The sequence below is a fragment of the Bos javanicus genome, chromosome 24 (assembly GCF_032452875.1).
Source record: "Bos javanicus breed banteng chromosome 24, ARS-OSU_banteng_1.0, whole genome shotgun sequence".
NCBI lineage: Eukaryota > Metazoa > Chordata > Mammalia > Artiodactyla > Bovidae > Bos > Bos javanicus.
Genome location: NC_083891.1, coordinates 33375736 through 33401251, shown reverse-complemented (window position 1 = coordinate 33401251; position 25516 = coordinate 33375736). Strand labels below are relative to the sequence as shown.

The 25516-nt window shown below is 47.2% G+C and overlaps 1 protein-coding gene across 2 annotated transcripts in view; it reads left to right on the top strand.

Moving 5' to 3' along the window:
- CABLES1 (Cdk5 and Abl enzyme substrate 1) overlaps positions 1–25516 on the top strand; it is a 102220-nt gene that overhangs the window by 46622 nt on the left and 30082 nt on the right. The window contains exons 2-4 of one of the 2 annotated variants that reach the window (XM_061399759.1): positions 935–1006; positions 7919–8011; positions 20626–20703. In XM_061399759.1, the coding sequence (XP_061255743.1) occupies positions 935–1006; positions 7919–8011; positions 20626–20703 (243 nt within the window). The remainder of the gene's footprint in view (positions 1–934; positions 1007–7918; positions 8012–20625; positions 20704–25516) is intronic. The other variant, XM_061399760.1, reaches the window with a different exon arrangement.

The window sequence follows — 25516 nt, the reverse complement described above, 5'->3', positions numbered from 1 at the left end:
GTGTTTTGCCTAGTTATGTCCTGATATATATTCTTAATGGTCACTGAGAAATTCTCCTGGGGAAATGATGTCATCTGTGTTTCTAGTTGCTTTTGAAATCACGGCCAACCAGAGACGGTAAGTTTTGATCTTTTGGCTGTGCCACAAGGCATGTGGGACCTTAGCTTTCCAAACGGGGATGGAACCTGAGTCCCCTGCATTGGCAGCATGGAGTCTTACCTACTCGACCACCAGGGAAGTCCCTGAGACCATAAGTTTTATTTATTGCCTCCTACTGATTTTGATATTTTATTTAGTATGGTTTTAAAATTTAATATTTATCAGCTAAAGCTGGTTCCGACCACTGATATTTCAATATTTAACAGTATTTTAATACTAAAAACATATCTAATGCTCTAGGAAAAGGGCACACAGTACCAATGGGCTTCCCAGGTGGCTCAGTGGTAAAGAATCTGCCTGCCAATGCAGGAGATGCGAGTTTGGTCCCTGGGTCAGGAAGATCCACTGGAGGAGGAAATGGCAATCCATTCCAGTATTCTTGCCTAGAAAATCCCATGGACTGAAGAGCCTGGAGGGCTACAGTCCATGGGGTCTCAAAAGAGTGGGGCACGACTTAGCGACTGAGCACACTCGTGCACACACAGTGCCAAACTTAAATGCAGTAAGAGGCACCTTGTCTGGTTTTGTTACTTGGCAGCATACAATGTCTCCATCACGTCTCGTTTCTTCCCAGGGAGAATGTCAGGATTCAGCAAGGCAAGATGGGCTTGGCATTGAGGGTACAGTCTGAGAGTATGACAGCCTTTTAAAGACACCTTTCGTCTGATTTTTTTTTTTACGGACTTTATTTTAGAACAGTTTTAGCTTTACGGAAATTCCTGATCCATTTCATGACGCAGTTTTAACACCTAGATTTTTTTCCCTCTCTCTGCAGACGTCGCCTCATCTCCCAGCGATCATCCTTGGAGACCCTGGAAGACATTGAGGAGAATGCCCCTCTACGGAGGTCAGTTTTCTGGTTGCATTTATGTGTATGTGAATGGCCTGCAATACGAGAAGGAGGCCAAAGTTTGCTTTTCTTTTCCAGGTCTTTATTTACAGAATTAAATTCTAAAAATGACAATCTGATCCCCAGACTCAGTTTGGAAACCCCAACCCTTTGGAATATTAGAAGGAGAATGCTGTGAAATCCCAACCATGTACCAGGATAGCCCGGTGTGCATGTGAATTCGGGTGCTATGACCCTTTCTTTTTGAAAATTGTTGCTTGATGGAGAAGAATGTGACCCTGCTCTGGCTTTTGCAGAGGGGACACAGGCATTGCAGTCTCTGACTTGGTTAACGGGGCCCTAAGTTCCTCCATGGTCAGGTGCTGGGGACAAGGGTAAGACACCTATGAGTGCTCCCTCAGGGCTGAAAGTGTTCCGTTTCTCCCTCCGGATTAGAAAAGTGCTTTCAAGGCAACTTTTTTTGGGGGGATGGAGGGGGCGATGGGCGACAGCAGTTGCGGAGCTGTGCCTGGCTTCTGACTGGCAGCTCTCCTTCCTGTCATCTTGCTCGGTTCCCCTGGCCCTCCTGGAGTGCAGGGGGCCCACACCGCGTCCCCCTCAGTCCTCACTGAAGCTCCTACTGGGCTGGCCGGTGGAGGAGAGGCTGAGGGAAGACGAGGTCAGCACAGGGGGCTGGGGCAGCGGGGTAGGCAGGTAGGATGGTGTGCTGCGGGTTTACGGGGGATGCTGGCAGGCTGAGATGGAGGGAGAGTCTCCCCCTGGAGCCGGCCCCTTCCCTGCACAGAGCCTCACTCCCAGGCCACAGGTCATGTCCATGGACCGCCTGGTTATAAAGCGTGGAGCGCAGACAGGCCTGGGATCTGCTCCGAAGCGTCCGTGACTGTGAGTCTCATCACCGACATCATTCTAAACAGAAAGTCAGGGCCAGACAGTCTGATTTCCACTTTTGATGGCTTTTTGAAAACATCCAAGGGACTTCCCTCGTGGTTCTGTGGCCAAGACTCCATGCTCCCAATGCAGGGGGGCCCAGATTTGATACACAACTAAGCCCTGGCACGGCCAAATAGTAAATAAAATAAATTGAAAAAAAGAAAATGTTCATAGCTTCTGGGACCACGTTAGGCTGATGGCGTGTGGCTGTGATCCACGTGGCCCGGGGCAAGTGTTCTCCTGTCAGTCTCTGTTAAGTGGCCCAAGTTAATTAGTGAATGCAGGGGAGAAACGTCCTCAAGTGGCACCGAGTGGCTTCGGCATTTGAGCACAATTGATGCCCATCAGTGAACAGAACTGCAAAGGCCCTGGAGTTTGGAGAGGCTGCAGGGAGCACGGTCATTCGAACAAGGTGGTAGCTGTGACCAAGGAAACCAGGTTTAAAAAAAAAATCTCAGGCTCTAAATGTCACCCCCTTAGGGATTCCTGTGGTAAAGAGGGGGCGTAGGAGGAGCCCGGCGCCGTGTTCCTGGTCAGGTGTCCCATCATCCCTGTACCCTCTCTCAGCATCGCCCAGGCTGGTCCTTTGTCCTCTGGCTCTCAGGCCTATGATGCCACAAACGGTCAGAGTAAAAATGGAATGGCTGATTTGCCTTAACTGTAAATTCATCCAGCTTCTACGTACAGAGTGCTGTTCTTAATTTCCAACAAATCTTGTGTAAATACAAAGTTTAAAAAATAAGTCAAAATCAGGGGAGTTGGGCAGTTTAAGAAGTCTAGATTTTCCCTAGTGGACTTTCTTTAATTAAAAAATTTCTGATGCTTACCATAGAAACAGACATAGAAATCAAACTCATGGTTATTGAAAGAGGTTGTCCTGTTCATGTCCAACTCTTTTGACTATAGCTGCCAGTCTCCTCTGTCCATGGGATTTCCCAGGCAAGAATACTGGAGTGGGTTACCATTTCCAACTCCAGGGGATCTTCCTGACCCAAGGATTGAACCCATTGGCAGGCAGATTCTTTACCACCGAGCCAGCAAGGAAGCCCCAAAGTGGGTAGGGGAGGGATAAATTAGGAATTTGGGATTAGCAGATACAAACAACTATGTATAAAATCAACAACGAGATCCTACTGTAGAGCACAGGGAACTGTCGTCAGTGTTCTGTAATAAGCCATAATGGAAAAGAATAAATACACACACAGAGAGATACATGTGTGAATCACTTTGCCATATACCAGAAACCAACACAAAAAATCAGCTATACTTCGATAAAAAATTCTGATATGTACTTAGAAACTTGTTCCTAAGACATAAAAGTCGCAGAAGGGGCAACAGTTTGGGAGTCAGGGGATTTGAATTTTTGGCCCCATTTTTATACTAACTGCTTACATGGCTTTGGAAACTCATTTACTTATGCTGAGGCCTCCGTTTTCCCACCTGTAAAATGGAAGGGACAAATTGACTGATCTCTAAGGTCCTTTCCATTCTGAGAAATGAATGTACCAGTAATGACGCCAAAGTGTTTTGGGAACTGCGGGGGCGGAAGGCTATTCGCCCAACTTGCTTTCAAAGTCAGCACTCAGAACAAACTGCTTCAAGGCATCTATTAAAAACCTTTTGCATAATTAGGTGTATCCTGTAATCAGTGCTAACAAGAAAGAGCTAATCTTTCATTAAATTAGTTTCTAATTTAATTCTATCCTAATTTAATTTTGCGTCACTTATAATGTATGGTTTTAAATGGATATTTACACATTAATGCAGGCAGCTTTGAAATTAGTTTCTTCCTTGCTTAACCTGCTTTAACCTGAGTGCTCAGTCTTCCGGTTTCCTTGGCAATTGTTGCCAATGCCACAGTTCTCTTAAAGTGTTTCTTAGGTCCGGGGTGGTGATAGCTGAACGCTTTAAAAACACACACACACACACAACACAACATACAGCTTGCAATTCCAAGGGCTAGATCATCAGCGTTGTTGTTGTCTAGTCACTCAGTCGTGTCCAGCTCTTTTGTGATCCCATGGACTACAGTGGGTCAGGCTCCTTCAATGTGTCCACGGAATTTCCCAGGCAAGAATACTGGAGCAGGTTGCCATTTTCTTCTCCAGGGGGATTTTCCTGACCCAGGGATCTAACCCACATCTCCTGCATTGGCAGGCAGATTCTTTATCACTGAGCCACCAGGGAAGTCCCTTTGCAGTTAGAATTGTATGCTAATATAGAAATAAAGCACCTCTTCAGTTATCTTTTTGGGCCTTTCCCAGATGGAGCTAATGGTAAAGAACCCATCTGCCAATACAGAGACGTAAGAGACACAGTTTCGATCCCTGTGTTGGGAAGATCCCCTGGAGTAGGAAATGGCAACCCACTCCAGTATTCTTGCCTGGAGAATCACATGGACAGAGGAGCCTGGTGGGCTACAGTCCATAGGGTCACAAAGAGTTGGACATGACTGAAGCAACTTGGTGCTCAATTATCTTTTTAAAAGTTTCACTTTTCTCTTGCACATCACAAGTTAGTTTCTTGTATCCACCTTGAACTCCAAGACTTGAGCATTAACCGTGAGAGCCTTTAGATGGGGGTTTTCCACATTGTCTGGTGGTTACCTGGTCTCCCAGAAATAAGAACCTAGGCTGTCTGTTAGGTGTCCAGAAAAACCTCTGTTTGGCTAACCGCAGGTGTGGCAGCCATCACCACCGGCCCTGGTCTCCAGCCTGTCTGGATTGAGGGGTGCCGTCTGCTGTACCATTCAGTAATTACCAGTGCCAACACACGCCAGTGCCCTTTTGCCAACTTCTGGTTCCAGCTGAAGACTGAAAGATTTTGTGTCTAAATCCGAGGGTAACAGCACCTCTTTCTGCAGGCATGGAGACTGGGAGCAGCTCAAGGTCATAGGAGGGTGTCGTCACAGTTCAGCTTTTAGCCCACTGCCCTCATCTAGACTCGGGAGCCTGGAAACTCTGCATCTGGGTAGGGGCAGTGGAGGAAGGGGCGAGGGCACAGGGTAAGTGTGTAAGGATGCTCCTGAATGCCTGTCCAGAAACCAGTGGAAGCACACATTTATGCCTTCAAGGATCCTCCTCTCTCCAGTGACTACATATTTCTAGAACTTTCTGCCGTGTGTGAGAGAGACAGTGGGGGACCTTGAGTGGCCTGCAGACTCTAACAGTCATTCTGGGGGTAGAACTGAGACCCTTCAAGGTGCTAGGTCTGCTCCCAAGTGTGGCCTCGAGAAGGCAGAGTGAGGCTGTAGCTCTTTGGACCCCAGGAAGGCTGGATCTGGGTTTGGAAGCTCAGAGTGGGGAGTGGGACCAGTGAGTGTCTTTCCTGATTCAAACCCTTCCTGAGGTCCACAGGAAGCATCTATAGAATGCCCTCAGGTGGGGCACTGCCTGTCTTTAAAAGAATCTATTTAAAAACCAAGAAAGGACCCTTAATAAAGGCTGCGGGGTTTTTGTTTTTTTTTTAAATACTTTTTTGGCCACATTGCACAGCAAGTAGGATCTTAGTTCCCCAACTGGGGATCAGATCCCCCACACCCCATGCACTGGAAGCTCAGAGCCTTAATCACTAGACCATCAGGGAAGTCCCAGGACTACAGTTTTAAGAATATAGGAAGCAAATAGTAACAAAATATGCACCCTTTGTAGTTAAAAGTTTTAATAATAATCACAACACTTGAAATGTGTATATGAATATTTACCTGTGTGTACATATGGGCCTTCCCTGGTAGCTCAGACAGTAAAGAATCCACCTGGAATGCAGGAGACCTGGGTTCGATCCCTGGGTTGGGAAGATCCCCTGGAGAAGGGAATGGTTACCCACTCCAGTATTCTTGCCTGGAGAAACAGAGGAGCCTGACAGGCTACAGCCCATGGGGTCCCAAAGAGTGGGTTTCCCTGATTGCTCAGAGGGTAAGGAGTTCACCTTCAATGCCAGAGACCCAGGTTCGAGCCCTGGGTTGGGAAGATCCTCTAGAGAAGGGAATGGCTACCTACTCCAGTATTCTTGCCTGGAGAATTCCATGGACAGAGGAGCCTGGTGGGCTACAGTTCATGGGGGGTTCCAAAGAGTCAGACACAGCTGAGCGACTAACACACACACATACGTATGGACATGAACATGTGTATTTGAACGTATCACTTGACAGCGTATGAAGCTCTTATAGAAATCTTCAAGTGTAATTGTCACAAGAGCTCCAGGGGATATTACTAGTGATAGATCACTAGGGTTGGTAGTGAGCTGGAGTGGATGCTGGCAGGGCCACTCGGGCTGTGGCCATGAGCTGTGGACACTTCACTCTGGTGAAGTGGACATGACTGGCAGGGGATCTTCCTGCCTCTAGACCCAATGCCCAGGGAACCCCCCTTTCCTGATGAAAGTCACCAGATACGGCTACCATGTCATTGCTTTGACCACTCATTCACTTCACTGTATTTTTTTTTCAAGATAAATTCTATTTTAAGGTGCTGTTTCTATGGGAAAAAAATAATTTTCAGTGCTCCCTAGGAAGCAGCTTCTAGGAAGACTGGCCCTTCCTGGAGGGCAGGAAAGGGGGTTTCAGGGGAATGTACACCCTGAAGTCTAGACCGGGGCTGTCCCCTAATTTCCCTTCAGGCCCCTGCGTAAGTGCGTGCTATGTCGCTTCTGTCGTATCCGACTCTTTGCAACCCCCTGGGCTGTAGCCCACCAGGCTCCATACCAGGGTAGTCATTCCCTTCTCCAGGGGATCTTCCCAACCCAGGGATTGAACCCATGTCTCTTAATGTCTCCTATATTGACAGGTGGATTCTTTACCATTAGTACCACTTGAGAAGCCCCTTTCAGGCCTCTGGGGGAGAGTAAAGATCAGAGCTGAGGGGCAGGTGTGTGACTCTGAACATTCCTTAATCCTTTGCCCCCCCAAAGGGCCCCCACACCCCACTGCCCTCAGGTTTACCTCCTCCTTGGGTCACCTTGCTGTTTTCTTACCTGAAGCCTCCAAGTTCAGAACTGACTCAACTCAGGTGACAGCCCAGCTCAGACCCTCAGTGTGGCTTTGGGAACCTGGGCACCACTTCTTGGGACCCACATCTGATGTGATCCCAGAAACCAGCCCTCGGGTTCTATGGTCAGAAAGGTTTAAGTAAACAAAAAATTTTGGCAGCAAAAACCCAACTAGAGAGGACGTTGCTCCCTTTCTCAAGATAAGACCAAACTTCAGATTCTCATTTGTTGGGATTTTGCTTTTTATCTTAGCTGTTGTTGCAGTTATGTGTCTTAGAATTTTGCCAGGTAACTTTGAAAAAATATACACAAATAAAACCTTTCTGCTCTGTTATTCCTGCAGTGCATGCACATGTCATATATTCTAGGGAAAATTAATTAGAATCCAAGTCAATTTGTTGAACAAATATTTATTTAAAATTTATCTAAAAAAACAAAAACAAATAGCCACTAGCCAGGTCTCTGCTTCTCATTCAAAGTAAAGCTGTGACTTCCAAGCATAGCCAAGGTGAGTGTGGAGGCAATAGTCCAGGGGACTCAAGCCAGAGTCCTGCTATAGAAGAAAAATGATTTAGGGTTGTTTTTAAACTGAATTTGCCAGTGTTTTTCCCTGCCTCTGAATTCGTTGAATTTCCAGTTTTCCGTTCCTGATACCTGTGTCGATATGGAAGGATTCTTTTTTAAGATGACGGGAACAAATAATGTCTTTGGAATCCATGTAGGTTATGTTATTGGAATTAAGGGCAATAGCTTTCATTAGCTGGCTCTTCAGAGCCATATAAATTATTATCAAGGAAGTATTCTCAAGGAAGTTGTCTGTCTGTTGGATTGTTTTTTTTTTTTTTAAGCTTCCTCGATTCTAGCCACAAGGTCCTCGTTATCCTTGGGGTGACTCAAACCATTCGTCTGGTCTTTCCTTCCTGTCTTTGTGTGGAGATGTCTCAGCTATCCGAGACCGACTGACTGTGTTTTTGAAATGGCTTTGTTTTTCAGATGTCGAACTCTCTCAGGTTCGCCCAGACCAAAGAACTTTAAGAAGATTCATTTTATCAAGAATATGCGGCAGCACGATACCAGGAATGGCAGGTAGCGTGCTGACAGGAGCTTTGGGAGGGGGCTGGTCCTGCAGGGGAGGGAAGCGGGGACCCTTTGCATGGCCATACCTCACGGAGTGAAGCCCACTAATGAACATGATCTCACGTAACCTTCCCAAACAGACCACTCTTTCCACCCCTCTCCCACCAGAATCATGCCAAGAAGTCTGTAGAAAATGGTAACCCAAGGCTTGGGTTTTTTAGACCAAAACTGAATTTTCAATAGTACTGAAATATATTTGTATTAGGAAACTTTGAACAGAAAAACAGTTGAGTTTTTTTGGCGAGGGTTTGTCGTCGTTTCTTTTTCTGCTTTGTTGGGTTTTGTTTTCTCTTTTCACCAGGGCTCTGTGCTCTGGTCAGTAAATATCCTGCTAGATCTTGGGCCTAAAGCCGGGTTTGGCTCTCTCTCTCTGATGATGTGCATTAAGAGAGGAGGATCCTGATTTTGCCAGCAGATTCGTCCCGGGCGCCAGTTCAGACTCCTGGGCCAGCTGACGTCTGTGAGCATGTGTTTCTCCAGCAAAGAGTTGCTCTTCGGGAAATCGCTGTAACATGAAAATTATGGTTAACATGTATATGTTGTTGTTGTTAAGTCGCTCGGTCGTGTCCGACTCTTTGCGACCCCATGGACTGTAGCACGTTGGGTTTCCCTGTCCTTTAACATTTCCCGGAGGTTCCTCAAACTCACATGCATTGCGTCAGTGATGCCATCCAACTATCTTATCCTCTGTCATCCCCTTCTACTCTTGCCTTCAATCTTTCCCAGCATCAGGGCCTTTTCTAATGAGTCAGCTCTTTGCATCAGGTGGCCAGAGTATTGGAGCTTCAATTTCAGCATCAGCACTTCCAATGAATATTCAGGGTTGGTTTCCTTTAGGATTGACTGGTTTGATCTCCTTGCAATCGAAAGAACTTGCAATACGATCTTGGTATTAAAACTGTCCTGGTGACAAGTGGACATGAGTCTTTGTTGCCAGCGTAGATTATGATTGAATGGTGAAGCCCATTAATGGTAGCCTCACGGTAGTGCTGAGAATAGGGCGCTAAGACCTCTTAGGATCCCTGAAGCTCTGTTGCCTGGGGGTGGCTCCTCCTCTCTGATCTGTGACCTAGATCGTAGCTAGAGACACATCCCAGAGTGGACTTCCTAACACAAGACAATTTCGTTTAATCTCCTCCTGATTTTCAGAAGCTCATATGGGCCCCACTAATTTTTTCTAATCTATATCAAATGAAAATTGCTAAAAACTTAGACTCATGGCATGATTAAGGCCCAGCCATCACTATAATTTAGTGTAAAATACACTGTACAACCTGAATAACTAACAATTACAGTGTGTAAAGACTTCTTTTCCTGAAGTTTTTAAACCTCTCTTGAATAGAGAACATAATTTTATAGCTATTCAACAATTTCAGAATGGCACGATTGAATTCTCCCGTCAGATAATTTTTATGAATCAGTATGCATTCCTATTTTAAGTACAAAGCTTTTAGTTAAAATGAACCCAAGAGTCATCTGTGAAATAAAATACACTCTGGGTTTCTTTCTCTCACCCTGACTTCACTGTCACAATTACTGTGCCTTATGCATTTAACCACCATGTTTTTCTTTTCTGTAGTGTCTTTTACTTACTGAATCTGAACCTTACTTGTACCATTTTTAGTATAAATTACTCATCATTTATTTATGTCGGTGTTTTTGTTCATAATCTCTTGAACCATAAACAAACATATAAAACCACGAGTTCCTAAATAAAATCAATGACAAAGCCAAAAAATGGGCCAAATTAATAGTATTCCCCACTTTTCAATGCTGTCGAGGATACAGAGTCAGATAATCACCTGGCATGGTTTGCAGTGAGTGTTGTACTAGTCGCTCAGTCATGTCTGACTCTTTGTAGCCCCATGGACTGTAGCCCACCAGGCTCCTCTGTCCAAGCAAGAATATTGGAGTGGGTAGCCATTCCCTTCTCCAAGAGATCTTCCCAACCCAAGGATCGAACCCGGGTCTGCTGCACTGCAGGCAGATTCTTTACTGTCTGAGCCACCAGGGAAGCAGTGAAGGGATGTAGTTAAAAGATTTGGACTAATGGGATCACCAGTGTCTAGCATATATGGAAGCTGCCTTTCCTGGCACACTTTTGACCCAAAAACAACAGAAATAGCCCAGAAAACATGCAATTGCTGGTAGTCTCGCTGGGGAATTTTCAGATGGAACCAGGAAGGACTTCAGATCATCTGAAGATCTAAGAACTGGAATTTCAGGCAGAAAATCGAGCCCTCAGCACTGGCTGTAGGCTGCGATGACAGCCGGTCATACCTGCACAGGTGAGAACTGCTTTTATGTGCCAGCGAGGATGAAAGGGCTGGAGATGCACCCCTTCCTCCCTTCCAGCTGATTCAGTAGCAGGGATAGACCGTTCTTAGATGAAAGGAAGAACTCAGGAGCACACCAGGAAGAGCCTAGAATTTCCGAGGTGACAGAAGGAAATTGTGGTCAAGAGCTGATAAGTGGGAGGAGAAGATCCAGCTTTTTGAGAAGGGCAAGGAGAGGCCCCCACTGCAGCCAGGCAGCAGGCAGAGCACCTCCAGTCCTGCTGGAGGTGGCCAGGGGCAGGGCTGAGCTCAGGGCAGCGGTGCTGGGTACCAGGGGGCCTGGGTGCGCTCTAAGGAGGGAGGGACTGGGAAGATGGCTGGGGGGGGGAGGGGCGCGGGTGGTGGGCCTCTGATACCCGCCCTCAGGCATGCAGGGCACACACACAGCACCACACCTACTGCTTCTCGAAGCCCAATGTTGGAGCCTCTCGACTCAGGTTCCTGCCACGTTGGGAGGAAAGAGGCTTTGCCGAGACGGAAAGAGGCTTTGCCGAGACACCTGGAGAACTCAAAGGGGGACTTCCCTGAGGGTCCAGTGATTAAGGCTCCACGCTTCCAATGCAAAAGACGAGGGTTCGGTCCCTGGCTGGGGAACTAAGATCCCACATGCTGCACAGCCCGTGCATGCTCAGTTGTGCCCAGCACTGCAGCCCCATGAGCTGTAGCCCACCAGGCTCCTCTGGCCATGGGACTTTCCTGGCAAGAATTCTGGAGTGGGTTGGCATGTCCTTCTCCAGAAATGATGTGAAGTCTTTAAAACAACTGTTCACACATGTGTGAGCAAACTATATGTCATGGTAGAAAGGAGTCCAGGGCCCCGTGTCCTGGCATCTGGAGGGGACCCTTGAACATTCTGAGGATGGTCAGTGGGGACTGGGAGCTGCCGCTTGGTTAGTAGAGAAGAGCCAGTCAGCGTCCACTCTCATCTGCATGAGGATGTTAACTGGAAGTGAAGACAGATCTCGGCCCTCAGGGAGGAGACACCCTTGAAAATGACAAACATTATGAGGCCAAAGCAGGTGCCAACAGGGAGCTGACTGCTGGCCAGGTAGAGCTGGGTCATCAGAATGGAAGGTGAGCGTGAAGACTGAAGACCAGCCACCGGCCAAAGACACGTTCATGTCCAGTGACCCTCATGGTCCTGTTAGGACAGGACCTCTCCTCTGGGCACTTCCAGCCTCAGGACTCAAAATGTTTGAGAGCAATGGGAGACAAGAGCCATGGCTTCAAGTGGGCATCACCCTCCCCCAAACATTATTTCACACCCTTTTGAAGTCATCTGGTTTTCGAATGTCTGCCTTGAACACAGTCGATGGCTGCCACGTGCACTGGAAGTGCTCCCTTCCTGGGTTTGCCGTGGGAATCATTGCCTTCTGCAGACAAAGAAATACTTTCTGCAGTGCGTGGACTGGTCTGTCTTGTCCGTTGACAGAAATTTTCAAAGAGACTTAAAAAGATTTGAAATAGTGGACAGAGATGTGTGCCAGAGGGTTCTCTCTCTAAAGTGCAAACTCAGTAGGAAAAACAAAAATATGAAAGATTCCAACACCTTTCATCTGCTTTGTAAAGTAAGATGTTAAAAAAAAAAAATGCAGTAACTGAAGTCAAGTTGTCACTTCTCATTTTATACTGAAAATTGTGGAGGGAACTAGGCAAATGGGTAATAACTAAATTAAAACCTTGTTTGTCATCTCATCAGTTCCGATCTGTCAGCTTCGTTTAGTTTGAAAGATGTGTTGGAGGAAGTAGCACATTTCAAAAAACAAAACAGCTAGTCACCAGCTCTGAACAGGCCTTCTAGAAAGCAGAAATATGTCATCATCGCCTTTTCTCCCTGAAACAAAGCCTTCTGATTCGATAGATGCATGGCATCTTCTGTGAGACTCCGTGAAATGTCTGCTTCTTCCCCAGCATGCTTTTCTCCTCCCAAAACTTTTGTTTTTTATTAAAAGACTAGACCCTTCCATCCCCCGGCAGCAGTAGGCTGGAAGAGAAGCATCTTTATCAGTGTCATCATCTGTGTTTATAACCAGTTGTCAGCAAAACCTCCGACCTAAAGGACATCGAGTGGATAGACTTGAAGGAAGTGGAAGCAAGGGTTAGTCGCTCAGTCGTGTCTGACTCTTTGCAACCCCATGGACTGTAGCCCGCCAGGCTCCTCTGTCCATGGGATTCTCCAGGCAAGAATACTGGAGTGGGTTGCCATGCCCTCCTCCAGGAGATCTTCCTGACCCAGGGGTCGAACCCAGGTCTCCTGCATTGCAGGCGGATTCTTTCCTGTCTGAGCCACCAGGAAGCCCTGAGGAAGGCTTTAGTAACCTCCAGACCTCTCTGAGACTTCCTGGGCCCAGCCTCTTCTGCCACCAAACTGTCTCCCAGAGATGCTCTCAAACTGATCCATTGATTTTCTTCTGCTTCTTCCCTGGTTCTCTGAGCCACTGGAGGAAGGAGAAGCCAGACCATAGCCACCAGGGACAAACTGGTGCTGGCACTGGCTCAGCACTGCATGCAGGGTTTATAACAGTCTTATTATCCGTATTTCTTGTTTGTTTGTTTCTTTAATTAAGGGTTTTGTTTTGTTTTTTGGCCATGCCTTGAAGCATGTGGGCTCTTAGTTCCCTGACCAGGGATTGAACCTGTGCCCCCTGTATTGGAAGCTCAAGAGTCTTAACCAGTGGACCGCCAGGGAAGTCCCTGTCCATACCTCTTTAAGAAGCACAGCAGGTATGCTGGCTTTTTCTGTGACTTTTCCCGAGACTTTTGAGAAAATGATTTTCAAACATAAGCAAACATGGTTCTCCTGAGCAGATGTATTAATACCTTGCTGTAAAGTGCTCAGCCTGAGAATGCTTGTTGCTTCTTTCTAACCAGTTTGATTTACAGGAAATAAAGTGAGTCACAGAAAAAAACAGTGTAAGGGATTGGAGAGGGCTCCTTCTCTTGGTAATTCTGTCTCAGCACTGCTTGATGAGGGCCTGGGAGCCTGGGAGAGACCAGACCTTGGTCTCCACCAGTGGTACCTGGCCGTGTGAGAGGGAAACCATCATTAGGGCTGGTGGGAGGCCCAAACCATGCCCAGGACGTGGATGCCAGTGCTGTCCTGGAAGAGCAAGGACGAGAGGGCCCCAGAGGGGACTTCTGTGACACCGCACTCAGCTAGTCTTCCTCCTGTCATTCTCTTGGGCTGGATGATGTCCCTCCCAAATTCTTATGCTGAGTCCCAGCCCTCTGTACCTCAGAATTTGACCTTATTTGGAAATAGAGTTGTGGCAGATGTAAAGAGTTAAGAGGAGATTGTGCTGGGGGAAGGTGGGCTCCTCATCTCATGACTGGTGTCCTTATAAAAGGGGGAACCTTGGGGACAGAACCTTGTGCAGGCTCCTGTCCTGCTGCCCTAAGACAAGGAGCTCCCAGAAGCTGGGACAGATCCTGCCCTCAGGGGAGCCTTGGTCTCCATGGCCATGAGATGATTGATTTCTGTTGTGGAAGCCACAGCCAAGGAGCAGGGCACACGGGCTCCTTGTTACAGCAGCCCCAGCGAACTCACACGCTCCCTTAGGCTCTCTCGCTGCAGTCTCATGGGCTTTGTCACTTCCTGTCTCCCATCCCCTCTCCTCACTGCATACCCAGCCCTGGGGGTGCTCACCCAGCCACTGCTCAGTCACCATCGCCATCTTAACTGCCCCAGGCCCCCCGAGCCCCAGGTCCAGCTCTGCTAAATTATTCACAGTAACTGCTTGGTTAAGGGGAAGAGGTCAGTAAACAGTGGGCAAAAATACTCACAAAATGACATAAGTAGTTTTCACTTTTGGCCACACCAGTATGTGAGATCTTAGTTCCCTGATCACGGATCAAACCTACATCCCCTACCTTGGAAGCTCAGAGCCTTAACCACTGGACCACCAGGGAAGTCCTAACTTACGTAGTTTAAATACCTCGGATTTCATTTCAGGCACGTGGCGATCAGCCATTCCTCAGATGTGTGATGCCAGGTCTTTCTGTGCAGTGAGGCTCCTGAGCAGAGTGAGTTGTGACGTTGACCTCACGCTATCACTGTTCACACAGTGTTCTAGAGAGCGGCCTACCAGCCTGAGCTTTGGGCGTGCCGTGGTTGTTGGTTAAAGTGATTTACAGAGGGGAGTGGAGACCATGGTGCGTCAAGCATGGGACGTCAGTGAAGGGAGTTTCACTGCACACACTGTTCCTCCACTGGGCCTTCTGCTCCTCCTCTCAGCCTTGTGTGTGCTGGGTGGATCAGTAGTGTCTGACTCCGCAACACCATGGACTGTAGCCCACCAGGCTCCTCTGTCATGGGATTTCTTAGGCAAGAGCACAAATGGGTTGCCATTTCCTCCCCCAGGGGATCTTCCCAACCAGGGTTCGAACCCGAATTTCTTGCATCTCCTACATTGGTGGGCGGATTCTTTACCACAGGCATTACCCAAGAAGTGCAATCCAGTATGACCTTATACCAAATGATCATGTCTGCAGAGACCCTTTTTCCAAGTAAAGCCATGTCCGCAGGGATTAAGACCTGAATATGTCTTTTGGGGAATTCGGTTCAACCCACAACACCAGCATTTTTAAGTGTGTTCTCCCTTGCTTCCTTGGCTGTAGAGAAGGAAGTACAGAATTTGAGAATGTGCTTCTACACGGTGCCCAGTGCCCACCATGGGGCCCTGGGCGGTGGGCACCCTGGGCTGTGTTCATATATCACTGTGTTCACCCTCCGCTGTTGCAAATGTGATTTTCTTTGCTTTAGACTTTCAAAGTTGGTTGCCTGTTTTTAATGTCCTTAAGTGAATACCATTGCTATCATGGAATATTCCACGTGGAAGAGATCAAAACTTCTTACAGCCAACAGAGACTCCCCAGGGGGCTGGAAATAGAACAAGAAGCCAGTATTTGGCGTATGAGAGAACACTTAAGGATCTTGGATGGTGTTAGACGTTGCGTGGTCAGATATTTTGAAAGCAGACGCAGTGAAAGTGGTCTGCAGTCCTGGATCAGCTGTGGTGACCCTCATGCATCTCCACGCTGTTTCTGAGGGCTCCAGCATCTCACGGGCAAAGCGTGCCTTTGGAGGCTTTGTGGTCTGAAGCTGTAAATTCCCTCATACCAGAAACACTTTCGTAAGCCCGGAAATGGAGCTACATAAAGAAGATCAGACGGTGTTCCAGCAGATGAGCACACTCAATGTTTCCTAAGGGCTCAGAAAACATGGTATGTCCAGAGGGAACTCTGCCCACGTGAGCTGCAGCCCTGGGGAACTTTCCCGCTTGCTATTTTTTTCCCCTCCAGCAGATGTTTGTATGGAAATGTGATCTTTAATTCCTTAAAGACCCATCTCCCCGGAGTTAATCCCTCTTTTGAAGTCCTAATCTTTTGTGTAATGCTTTTTGGTCATCTTGACTCCAAGTGTTATATGTTACAGATGGAAAATTCTGTGGGCTTCTTGCATGACATTTGGGCCCAGAGGAAGATAACTGTAGTGCTGGAGGGGAAAACATGGTGAATTTCCAAAGCCCATTGGAAATGGAGTTTGGCTGTCTTAACATCATTCCAGACAACTAGCATGTGATTTAATTCTTTCACAAATGCACTCAAAGGAGGCAAACAAATCTGACTTTCTTTGTGAGCATCTCAGTTATGATGGACATTGCCCTGATGCTTGTAAAGAGCAAAGCTGCAAATTCACGTGAGCCCTCCAGGTTCTTGACACAGCAGTTGGTCACGTGGGACCCATCTTGAGACTCATGCCATTTGAAGTCACTAGAGCAAGAAATTGTCAAGAGCTGGCCACTTGTTGATACTTGTGTGCTCTGGCGAAGACCTCAAGTCCCCCCTTGACTCCAAAGATGTTTCGGGAAACACGTAGGATGTGTTCTTGGGAGCTCTGCCGGCTCCTTTCAGCTCTCCAGAGCGTGAAGAGTTGCAGATCTGTTGCAGGGTGCCGTGCAGATCTCTCCTCTGGATTCCTTCTCTGGTCCCTGCCAAGAGTGGGCATCTAGGGGTAGTTGGACCCAAGAATGGAAAGAAGGTGCCCAAGATGTTGTCTTCTTTCTTTCCTTCCTTCCTGCCCTCTCCTCCAGCTGCTCAAAAATGGCCAACCAGAGGAGGACCAACCCTCCTGTAATTGATGTGAAGCAATCACCTTGTAGGAGCTAGACTTGACCGGGGCATTAGAATAACAGTTTTTTCTGAATGGGACCCATGCTGCCAGCCTCTCCTGCATCTCGAAGTGAGGATCACACGGCAGTAGCATGCAATTGAATTAATGTACCGTTTAGTAATGGGCACATCCCGGTTGAAACTTTGGAAAGAAGGTTTACATTTATAGTCTCTGATTTTCTTGTTCAGCCTTCCCTGGTTGTTGAGACAGTAAAGAATCTGCAGGAGACTGGATTTGATTCTTGGTTTGAGAAGATCCCCTGAAGGAGGGCATGGCAACCCACTCCAGTATTCTTGCCTAGAGAATCCCATGGACAGAGGAGCCTGGCGGGCTGCAATCCATGGGGTCGCAAAGAGTCAGGCATGACTGAGTGACTAAGCACATCTTCTTGTTCTATTAAAAGTGTCCAAAAATTCTAGAAAAATGGTACTGTTGGACTTATTTGCAGGGCAGGAATAGAGCTGCAGACATAGAGAACAGACCTATGGACACTGCAGGGTAAGGAGAGGATGGGATGAATTGAGAGAGTAGCTACCATGTGTAAAATAACTAGCTAGTGTTCCCACAGCTTCCGCTGCTGTATGGTACAGGAAGCTCAGCCTGGTGCTTTGTGATGACCTAGAGGGTTGGGATGCGGTGGGAGGTGGGAGGGAGGTTCAAGGGGGAGGGGACATGTGTATCAGTTCAGTTCAGTCGCTCAGTTGTGTTTGACTCTTTGCAAACCCATGGACTGCAGCCCACCAGGCTTCCCTGTCCATCACCATCTCCCGGAGCTTACTCATGTCCATCCAGTCGGTGATGCCATCCAACCATCTCATCATTCCCTGTTGTCTGCTTCTCCTCCCACCTTCAATCTTTCTCAGCATCAGGGTCTTTTCAAATGAATCAGTTCTTCGCATCAGGTGGACACATCAGGACATGTGGCTGATTCATGCTGATGTTTGGCAGAAACCAACACAACATGGTAAAGCAGTTATCCTCTAGTTAAAAATGAATTTTCAAAAATGTCTGGTTTCTGTGTGTGGGTAGGAAGGCCACATGAGCAGTGAGTAATGAAAGAAGCTCAGGACCACTAACTAAGCCTGTTGAGTTTGTGCAGCACATGCTTTCCTCTGTATGTGGAAGGATCACGAGGGACTCGGGCTTGCCTCCTGCCTGGGTGGGCGCCCCGCTGGCAGGGGCGCTGTGTGTTGGGAATCTCCATCCTTCCATCTAGAAAGGGGCCCAGGTTGAGCAGAGTGGGAGCAGGAGCCACCTGGGTCTCCTGCACCTCCTGTGCGATTGTGATCAGGGCTGTTGTGATCGGTCACCCTCTGGCCCCACCCCACACTCCTCCTGATGACCTGAGGGCCAGTCTGGAAAGCTGCCCTAGAAAATCTTTGACAAAAGCATCCATGGGTGCCCAGTCAAACCTGAAGGAGCAGATTTTTCTAGTAAGTCATAGAGAAGAGCAAGGCATTGAGGCCCAGGATGTTAAAGTGCATGGTTCAAATCTCCAGTCACACCAGCTAGTACATCGGTTCTGTCACTGACTCATTCATGCCTCATCAGTTAAAGCATTTAGAATCTGATACCTAATTGACTTCCCTTGTAGCTCAGTCGGTAGAGAATCTGCCTGCAATGCAGGAGACCCGGGTTTGAGTCTTGGGTCGGGAAGATCCCCTGGAGAAGGAAATGGCTACCCACTCCAGTGTTATCATCTGGAGAATCCCATGGACAGAGGAGCCTGGTGAGCTACAGTCCATGGGGTCGCAAAGAGTCAGACATGACTGAGCGACTTAGCATGAAGGCACCTAATTGACACTTAATAGGTGTGCATTTGGTCTACCTGAATAAGCTTTCTCGGCTCTGTTCTCGGAGCTGAGGCTAGGGTTTGAGTCTGTGATATCTGATGAGAAACATCTCCCTGGAGACAGGAGAGACGGACCTCTGTGTCCCCATTCACCTCTGTGAGGCTGCGTGTGTCGGCCTTCAGCTGTCCTTTCTCAACCTTTCGCCTTTAGCAGGCCTGTGTATTTTAGGGTCTGAATCCACAGACTGTTGAGAAAACTTACCTCAACCCAAGAGGGCAGCTCCTGGTGAAAATAGTGAGTATTTATTGAGCCCGTGTTATTTGTCTGGCCCTGTTCTGTAGACTTTGCAATATGGGAACTCATTTACTCTTTACAACATTCCAATGAGATGGCTACTTATTTTTGTGCCATGGTTTTGGCTGAGGAAACTAGAGAATGAGTGAGCTGCCTGAGGTCACAGAAAGGTGCCAGAGCTGGTATTGGAGGCTGAGGTTGGAGCTTTGGTCCTGCCTTCCCAGTGACGGGTACTCAGGGCTGCTCTGAAGCACCGCCTTGCCCAGGCTGTTTCTGGAGCAGCTGTCAGGTATGGAGAAGATGCGGGCAGCAAGTGTTTAGCAGCACTTTGTGATCAGGATTTCCTGGAAGTAAAAACAGAGTGGAGGCCGCACCATAGAGGGAAAGAGTAACTCAGTGAAAGGGGAGGAAATTCTTCCTGGGGAGGTTACTTGTGAACTGGGTTCTGAAGACTAAATAGGAGTTCACCCAGCATACTTAGTAAGACACAACAGTCAGAAGAAATAGCATGCAAAGGATGGAGATATGAAACAGCAGGGATTTTTTTTTAAAGATGAAGGTGGGACTTCCCTGACAGTCCAGTGGTTAAGACTCAGTACTTTCACTGCAGAGGGCACAGGTTCAATCCCTGGTCGGGGAACTAAGATCCCACCCGCATGCATGCTGCTTGACCAAAAAAAAGAGTCCCCAGCAGGGACCTTATGAAAAAAAAAGTAAGTGTACTGCAAGCACTTCTATCATGGATGAGTGATAAAGCGCAGGGGAAAATACTGTGTGTGTTGAGACCAGAGAGGCAGAAAGAGCCAGAAAACAAAGGGCCTGGGAACCTGCCATGCCAGGAAAAGTATCAAAGTGTTAGTCGCTCAGTCATGTCTGACTCTTTGCAACCCTGTGGGCTGTAACCCACCAAGCTCCTCTGTCCGTGGGATTCTCCAGACAAGAATACTAGAGTCGGTTGCCATTCCGTTCTCCAGAGGATCTTCTTGACCCAGGGATCGAACCTGGGTCTCCTGCTTTGCAGGCAGGTCTTTACCGTCGAAGCCACCAGGGAAGCCCCATGCCAGGGAACCTGACTTAATTCTGGGCATGTAGGCAATTGAATATCATAGTTTTAAACCAAGGTCAAAATACCCAAACATACTGCTTTATTCCCTGATAATAATTATTGAAGGAAAAGATAATCAAACTCAGTAAGCTCCATATCTGATGTGTTACCATCATGCTGAAGAATGTTGGCTTTTAATCTCCCCCACTGTTTCTTCATCTTTTCATCAGCAATCCTCTTTGGCAGAAGTTATTCTCAGATGCCAAGATAAGCACTGGGGAGGTTTTTTGGGGTTTTTTTTTTTTTAATGTTTTTTTAAGTGCCTTTGATTGCATAAGAGCGTCATGTAGAACTGTTTCCAGTAGTATCTTTTTAGCAGGAATGGAGGCTAAGACTGATTATGTAATTGTTCCCTCAATTTATTCTCAGAAGCTAACATGCCACCAGCATATGAAAAGCCCTGATGCTCACAATGGTATCTGAGTATCTTTCCTGCTCACGGTTTCTGGCACTGTTGCTTTTGCATCGCTCACTGAAAAGTAGAAATTGATGGTTTAAATGTGGCAGGACTGTTCACCACGCATAGGGCACCCTGGATTCAGAGCTCCATCTGCCCCGTGCTTCCCACAGCCAGCCCCTCCCACCAGAAAATGGATTCATGCTCATGTGTTCCTTAGAGACCCTCGCGGGGTCTCACTGTGTTAACACTGAAATGAGGAGTGGCAGCGAACCTCTGCTGCCCTGAGGTTCCGTTTTTGCAAGCAGAACAGAGTACCATCTGTCGGAGGAGGTGGCGGGAGGGTACAGATACTGCTGTGAATTCCATGAATGCTGAATTGCTATAGAATTTTTTTTTTTTAACTTATGACGCTTTGCATTTAGTTTGTTTATTTGTGTTTGTGTTTTTTATTTTTATTTTTTAGAATAGTCCTTATCAGTGGCAGAAGATCCTTCTGTAGTATATTTTCAGTGCTGCCGTATCGGGACAGTACCCAAGTTGGGTATGTATATGCATGCTTGCTTTGTAGCCCTCTGGGCGAAAACTTCTGACACCCTGTGTTTGATGTGGCCATGCTTTACATTTCAAAGAGCTTGCCTTGGCAATTCAGTATTTGTAAATTTGAAAGGAAAAAGAAGTTTCACTTTCTTTTCAGCCAAGAAGCTTGCTTGTTGTTGCTATTTGTGTGTGTATGTGTGTGTGTGTCTTAGCACGTTGCCTGCTGTTTTTAAACCTCTTGCAATACTATAAGGCAAGAGCAATCTGGGGCCCACCCATCCTGCAGGGCCTCGTCAACTTTTGGAGAAAGGTAGGTCAAGAAAGGAATCAGACGAATGGGTGGCATTCCTGCATCCTCGCCTTTGAATCGGGGGCCGGACAGTGACCAGTGAGCTGCAGCAAATATTAAAGCAAAGCAGTATCCGAACAGACCTGTGTGATTCAGATGGAGGAATGCACGCGTCTCTCAATCAACAAGCCCCTCCTTTGCTCTAAAAAGAACTAGGGTGATGCTCTGACGTGGCAAAGCCCCGCCTCCTCATTCTGCATCCCAGAACTCTGTGTTGCTTCTCCACTCCAACCCCCACCCTGAGTCTGACTCCTTCGCCCCCTCACCTGTTCACTGCATCCACTATTTGTCATCAGGGAACTGTTGGTATTATTTAGGGCAGGACAGGTCCCTGTGGAGGATGACAGGAGCACTGTGAGATGGCAGGTCTGGTTTCTGCAGACCAAATCTGGTGTTGCCCTTTGGTCACTGTAACAGTGACACCCGACTGTTGCCCCTTCCAAGGGCATTATGCCCCTGACCATTCACTCCTCTCCCACCCACTTCCATGGGCTCTGCCTGGTCATTCCCCGTTCACCGTGACCTTCCCTTCCCCGCCCCTCCCACAGACCTGTCAGACTTCCAGCCTGTTAAACTCACTCTGATCTTTATTCTTACTCTACACCAAAATCTCCATCATGCATCTTATTCATGGAATACTGACTATTATTAGTGCTAAGTTGCTTTCAGTTATGTCCAACTCTTTGTGACCCTATGGATTGTAGCCCACCAGGTTCCTCTGTCCTTGGAATTCTCCAGGCAAGAATACTGGAATGGGTTTGCTGTGCCCTCCTCCAGAGAAGATAGAACCTGCATCTCTTATGTCTCCTGCGTTGGCAGGCGGATTCTTTACCACTAGTGCCACCTTAAGAACAATAATAATCTTACTGTTTGTTGTTGTAGTTTCTGTTCAGTCGCTCAGTCACGTCCGACTCTTTGTGACGCCATGGACTGCAGCATGCCAGGATTCCGTCTTTCACTATCTCCCAGAATTTGCTCAGACTCATGTCCATTGAGTCGGTGATGCCATCCAACAATCTCATCCTCTGTTGTCCCCATTCTCCTCCTGCCCTCAGTCATTCCCAGTATCAGGATCTTTTCCAATGAGTTAGCTCCTCGAAGCAGGTGACCAAAGTATTAGAGCTTGAGCATCAGTCCTGCCAGGGAATATTCAGGACTGATTTCCTTTATAAGTGACTGGTTTGATCTCCTTGCTGTCCAAGGGACTCTCAAGAGTCTTCTCCAACACCACGGTTCAAAAGCATCAATTCTTCCTGGACACAAGGGCATTGAGATTTCTCCTCAGGTATCCCCCAGCTAATTCATTAAAGGTCATCTGGTGTGGACAGTGCACCAGCTAACACCAGCTCATGTGAGCTCAGTGACAGGGACTGCTCTTCAGCTCCCAAGATAGACTTTTAGAGCTAGAAGGAACTCGGAGACTGTCTAGTCCTGTGGTTTGCAGGCTTTTTCTTTTTTAGCTGAAGAAGCCATTCTTCCAATGCAAGTTTACACAAAGTACCAATAAATAAAATCCCTAACTGCAGAGTTATTCCAGCAAAGTGGGAGTGAGGATGAGACGCCCACTCATGTCCACTCTGTCCCTCATGGTCCCATTAGGGAAACCATAGTCTTTATCCATCCCTCAAGCCAGGGAGTCATCAGGTACATGGGAGAGAGCTGGCTCAGGCTGGATCCTCAGTCCCAGCAAATTAACCAGCCTTTCTGGGCCCAGGCTTACTAGTCTGTAAAATCAGCTATAATGTCAACGTCAGAGTTTTGAGAACATTAGTGGAAGATTAACATATGAACACTCTGAGTACCATGCCAGGCTACAGTAGATACTCATTAAATGTTAACTTTGGGAACGTGTTTGGTCACAGAGCTACCTCATCACTCTTTCTAGATCTGCCCCTATACGGCAGTTCCCAGTCCTCTTCATGGTGAGTTAGCCGGTGCCTACAAACAGAAACCCAAGGGATTCATCTGCTCTTGGAGTTGGTCTTTGTTTTCCTCAGTGATACATCATTATTTTTAAAAATTAGGACTTCCCTGGTGGTCCAGTGGTTTTAGGAATTCACCTTCCAGTGCAGGGGATGCAGGTTCAATCTCTGGTCAGGGAAGATCCCATGTGCCTCAGGGTCACTAAGCCCCAGTGCAGCCAAATTAGTAAAGAATCTGCCAATAATGCAGGAGATCCAGGTTTGATCCCTGGGTCAGGAAGGTCCCCTGGAGAAGGGAATGGTGACCCACTCCAGTATTCTTGCCTGGAGAATCCCATGGACAGAGGAGCCTGGAGGGCTACAGTTCATGGGGTCGCAAAGAGTCAGACAGAACTGAGCAAATAACACACTTCAAAAAGAAAAAAAAAAAAAAATCTGGAAAGTACATAAAAACAAAAGGAAGATGAAAATTACTGAGCCTCACCTCAAAGCCGTCATGAATATTTTGGTCTGTTTCCTTCCAGTCTTTTTTTTTTCCCTCCATTGGAACATGTGCTTGTATGGAATATGACAAGATGATTGTTCTGTTTTGATCTTTCTTGCTGATGGTAAGAGGCTCTGCCAGATCCCACCTTTCAAAACAAGCTATTGGAAGCTGGTTGCTGAGAAGAGGAACAGATGTTGCCTGTCTTTTTCACTATAACTGAAACATCAAACCTTCCCATAGCTGTAAACACTCTTCTCAGATTAAGCTTGTAAATTATGCCATTTTCTGGGAAGAGTCCCAGCCTTAAACCAGCTCCTCTTCTCTCAACCAGTTGCCAAGGCCCAACTGAGTCTTGTTGCTTTTTATCCACATTACTCATTACCTTCTCTTTCTAGCATGGATTTGTGGTTTGGCTTGGCGACCCTCCACTTATAAAATGAATCGTAAGCAAGATGCCCATCTTTCCTGAGTAGGCAGATCCTACTTGATAAACAGCTCATCCACCGTTCTAAAACCATTGCCCCTCTTCTTGCTTCTCAGCTCACACCCCATCCTCTGGGCTGGTGTGCCATCACCATGGGAGCTGGAGTGGAAAATCTGGGAGCTCTAAAGGAATCTATGAGTTCAGAATTAGAGAGAGAGGAAATTGTGAAACGGAGAAACAGCTTGGGAGAAAGGCTCCTGCAGTCCTGAGAAGAAAAAGCAAATTCAGAGGGGGAGGTGGAAATAATGCAAACTCGACCGCTTTTAAAATATGGAGGGTCAGCCCCAAACCAGGAAACCACAAGAGAAACCCAGCTTCATCTTATGTCTTCACCGTCTTTCACCCTCTGAGCTGTTGCTCCTGCAACCGTAGCTCTTGCTGGTACTGTTGGGCTAGTTGAGTCACGCTGCAGGCCAAAAGGGCCCTGTAAGGGCTAATTGCCATTTATAACATTGCATCAGTAGAGAATGCATTCTGAGTCCAGAGGGCCAACTCGAAAGCTTTTGGATAACAGCCTGCTGGTGAGTGAGAGATGCAGGCGTTGTACTGGGGACCAGTCCGGGGATTGCCCCTGTGCATAAGGGGAGTGATGTGGGTGCCCACATACTCTTACTTCCTGAAACATGTGGATATCCGTAGGTATTCCTGTATGTATGATATGTGTGTCTGTGTGTGCTCCGTTGTGTCTGAGTCTTTATGACCCCATGGACTGCCAGTCTCCTCTGTCCATGGGGTTTCCCAAGCAAGAATATTGGAGTGGGTTGCTATTTCCTTCACCATGGAATCTTCCTGATCCGGGGAGCGAACGGGTGTCTCCTTCATTGGCAGGCAGATTCTTTACCACTGAGCCACCTGGGAAGCTATTATATGTATGGATCCAACGAAAACGAAGTAGGAATTAATCCAATTAACTTGTGATTCAGAGCTATGTAAGAAGATGACCAAACTAGTGATTCCAGCAGAAACCAGTTTCTTAGACGTGTGTGGGTACAGACTCATCCAGATAACCATACTTGATTGAATGATAGTCACTGGGTTAATTTTATGATAAATGTATCAGAGGGACATCCCTGGTGGTCCAGTGGTTAAGACTTTGCCTCCCAATTCAGGTTCCATCCCTGGTCGGGAACTAAGATCCCACATGCCTCTTAGCCAGAAAACCAGAACAAGGAAGCAATATTGTTAACAAATTCAATAAAGACTTTTAAAAAAATAACGAGTGTATCAGAGACCATATGATGAAGAAAATGGCTTCCCAGTGGAGCACAAGGTACCTCTGGGGGGCGTGATATAAAATAGCAGCTTCCACATGGTGTGTGTGTGCTTAGCTTTTTGGCACTGGGGCATTTCAGATGAGGTCATCCTCTTGGGTCCATTTCCTGAATTGATCATTTTGTGACACAGAGAACAGCTTCTTCTATTCTTAGGGGCTCCAAGCCTAAGTGCTGCCTGCCTTGCTCCCGGCCCATCCCCCCTTCCTCCCCACCCATTTTCGCCAAAAACATCTCTTTTCGTTGTGGAAAATTGCACATTCACAAATTGTGTTTCTTTCCTCACACCAAGCATATTTCCACA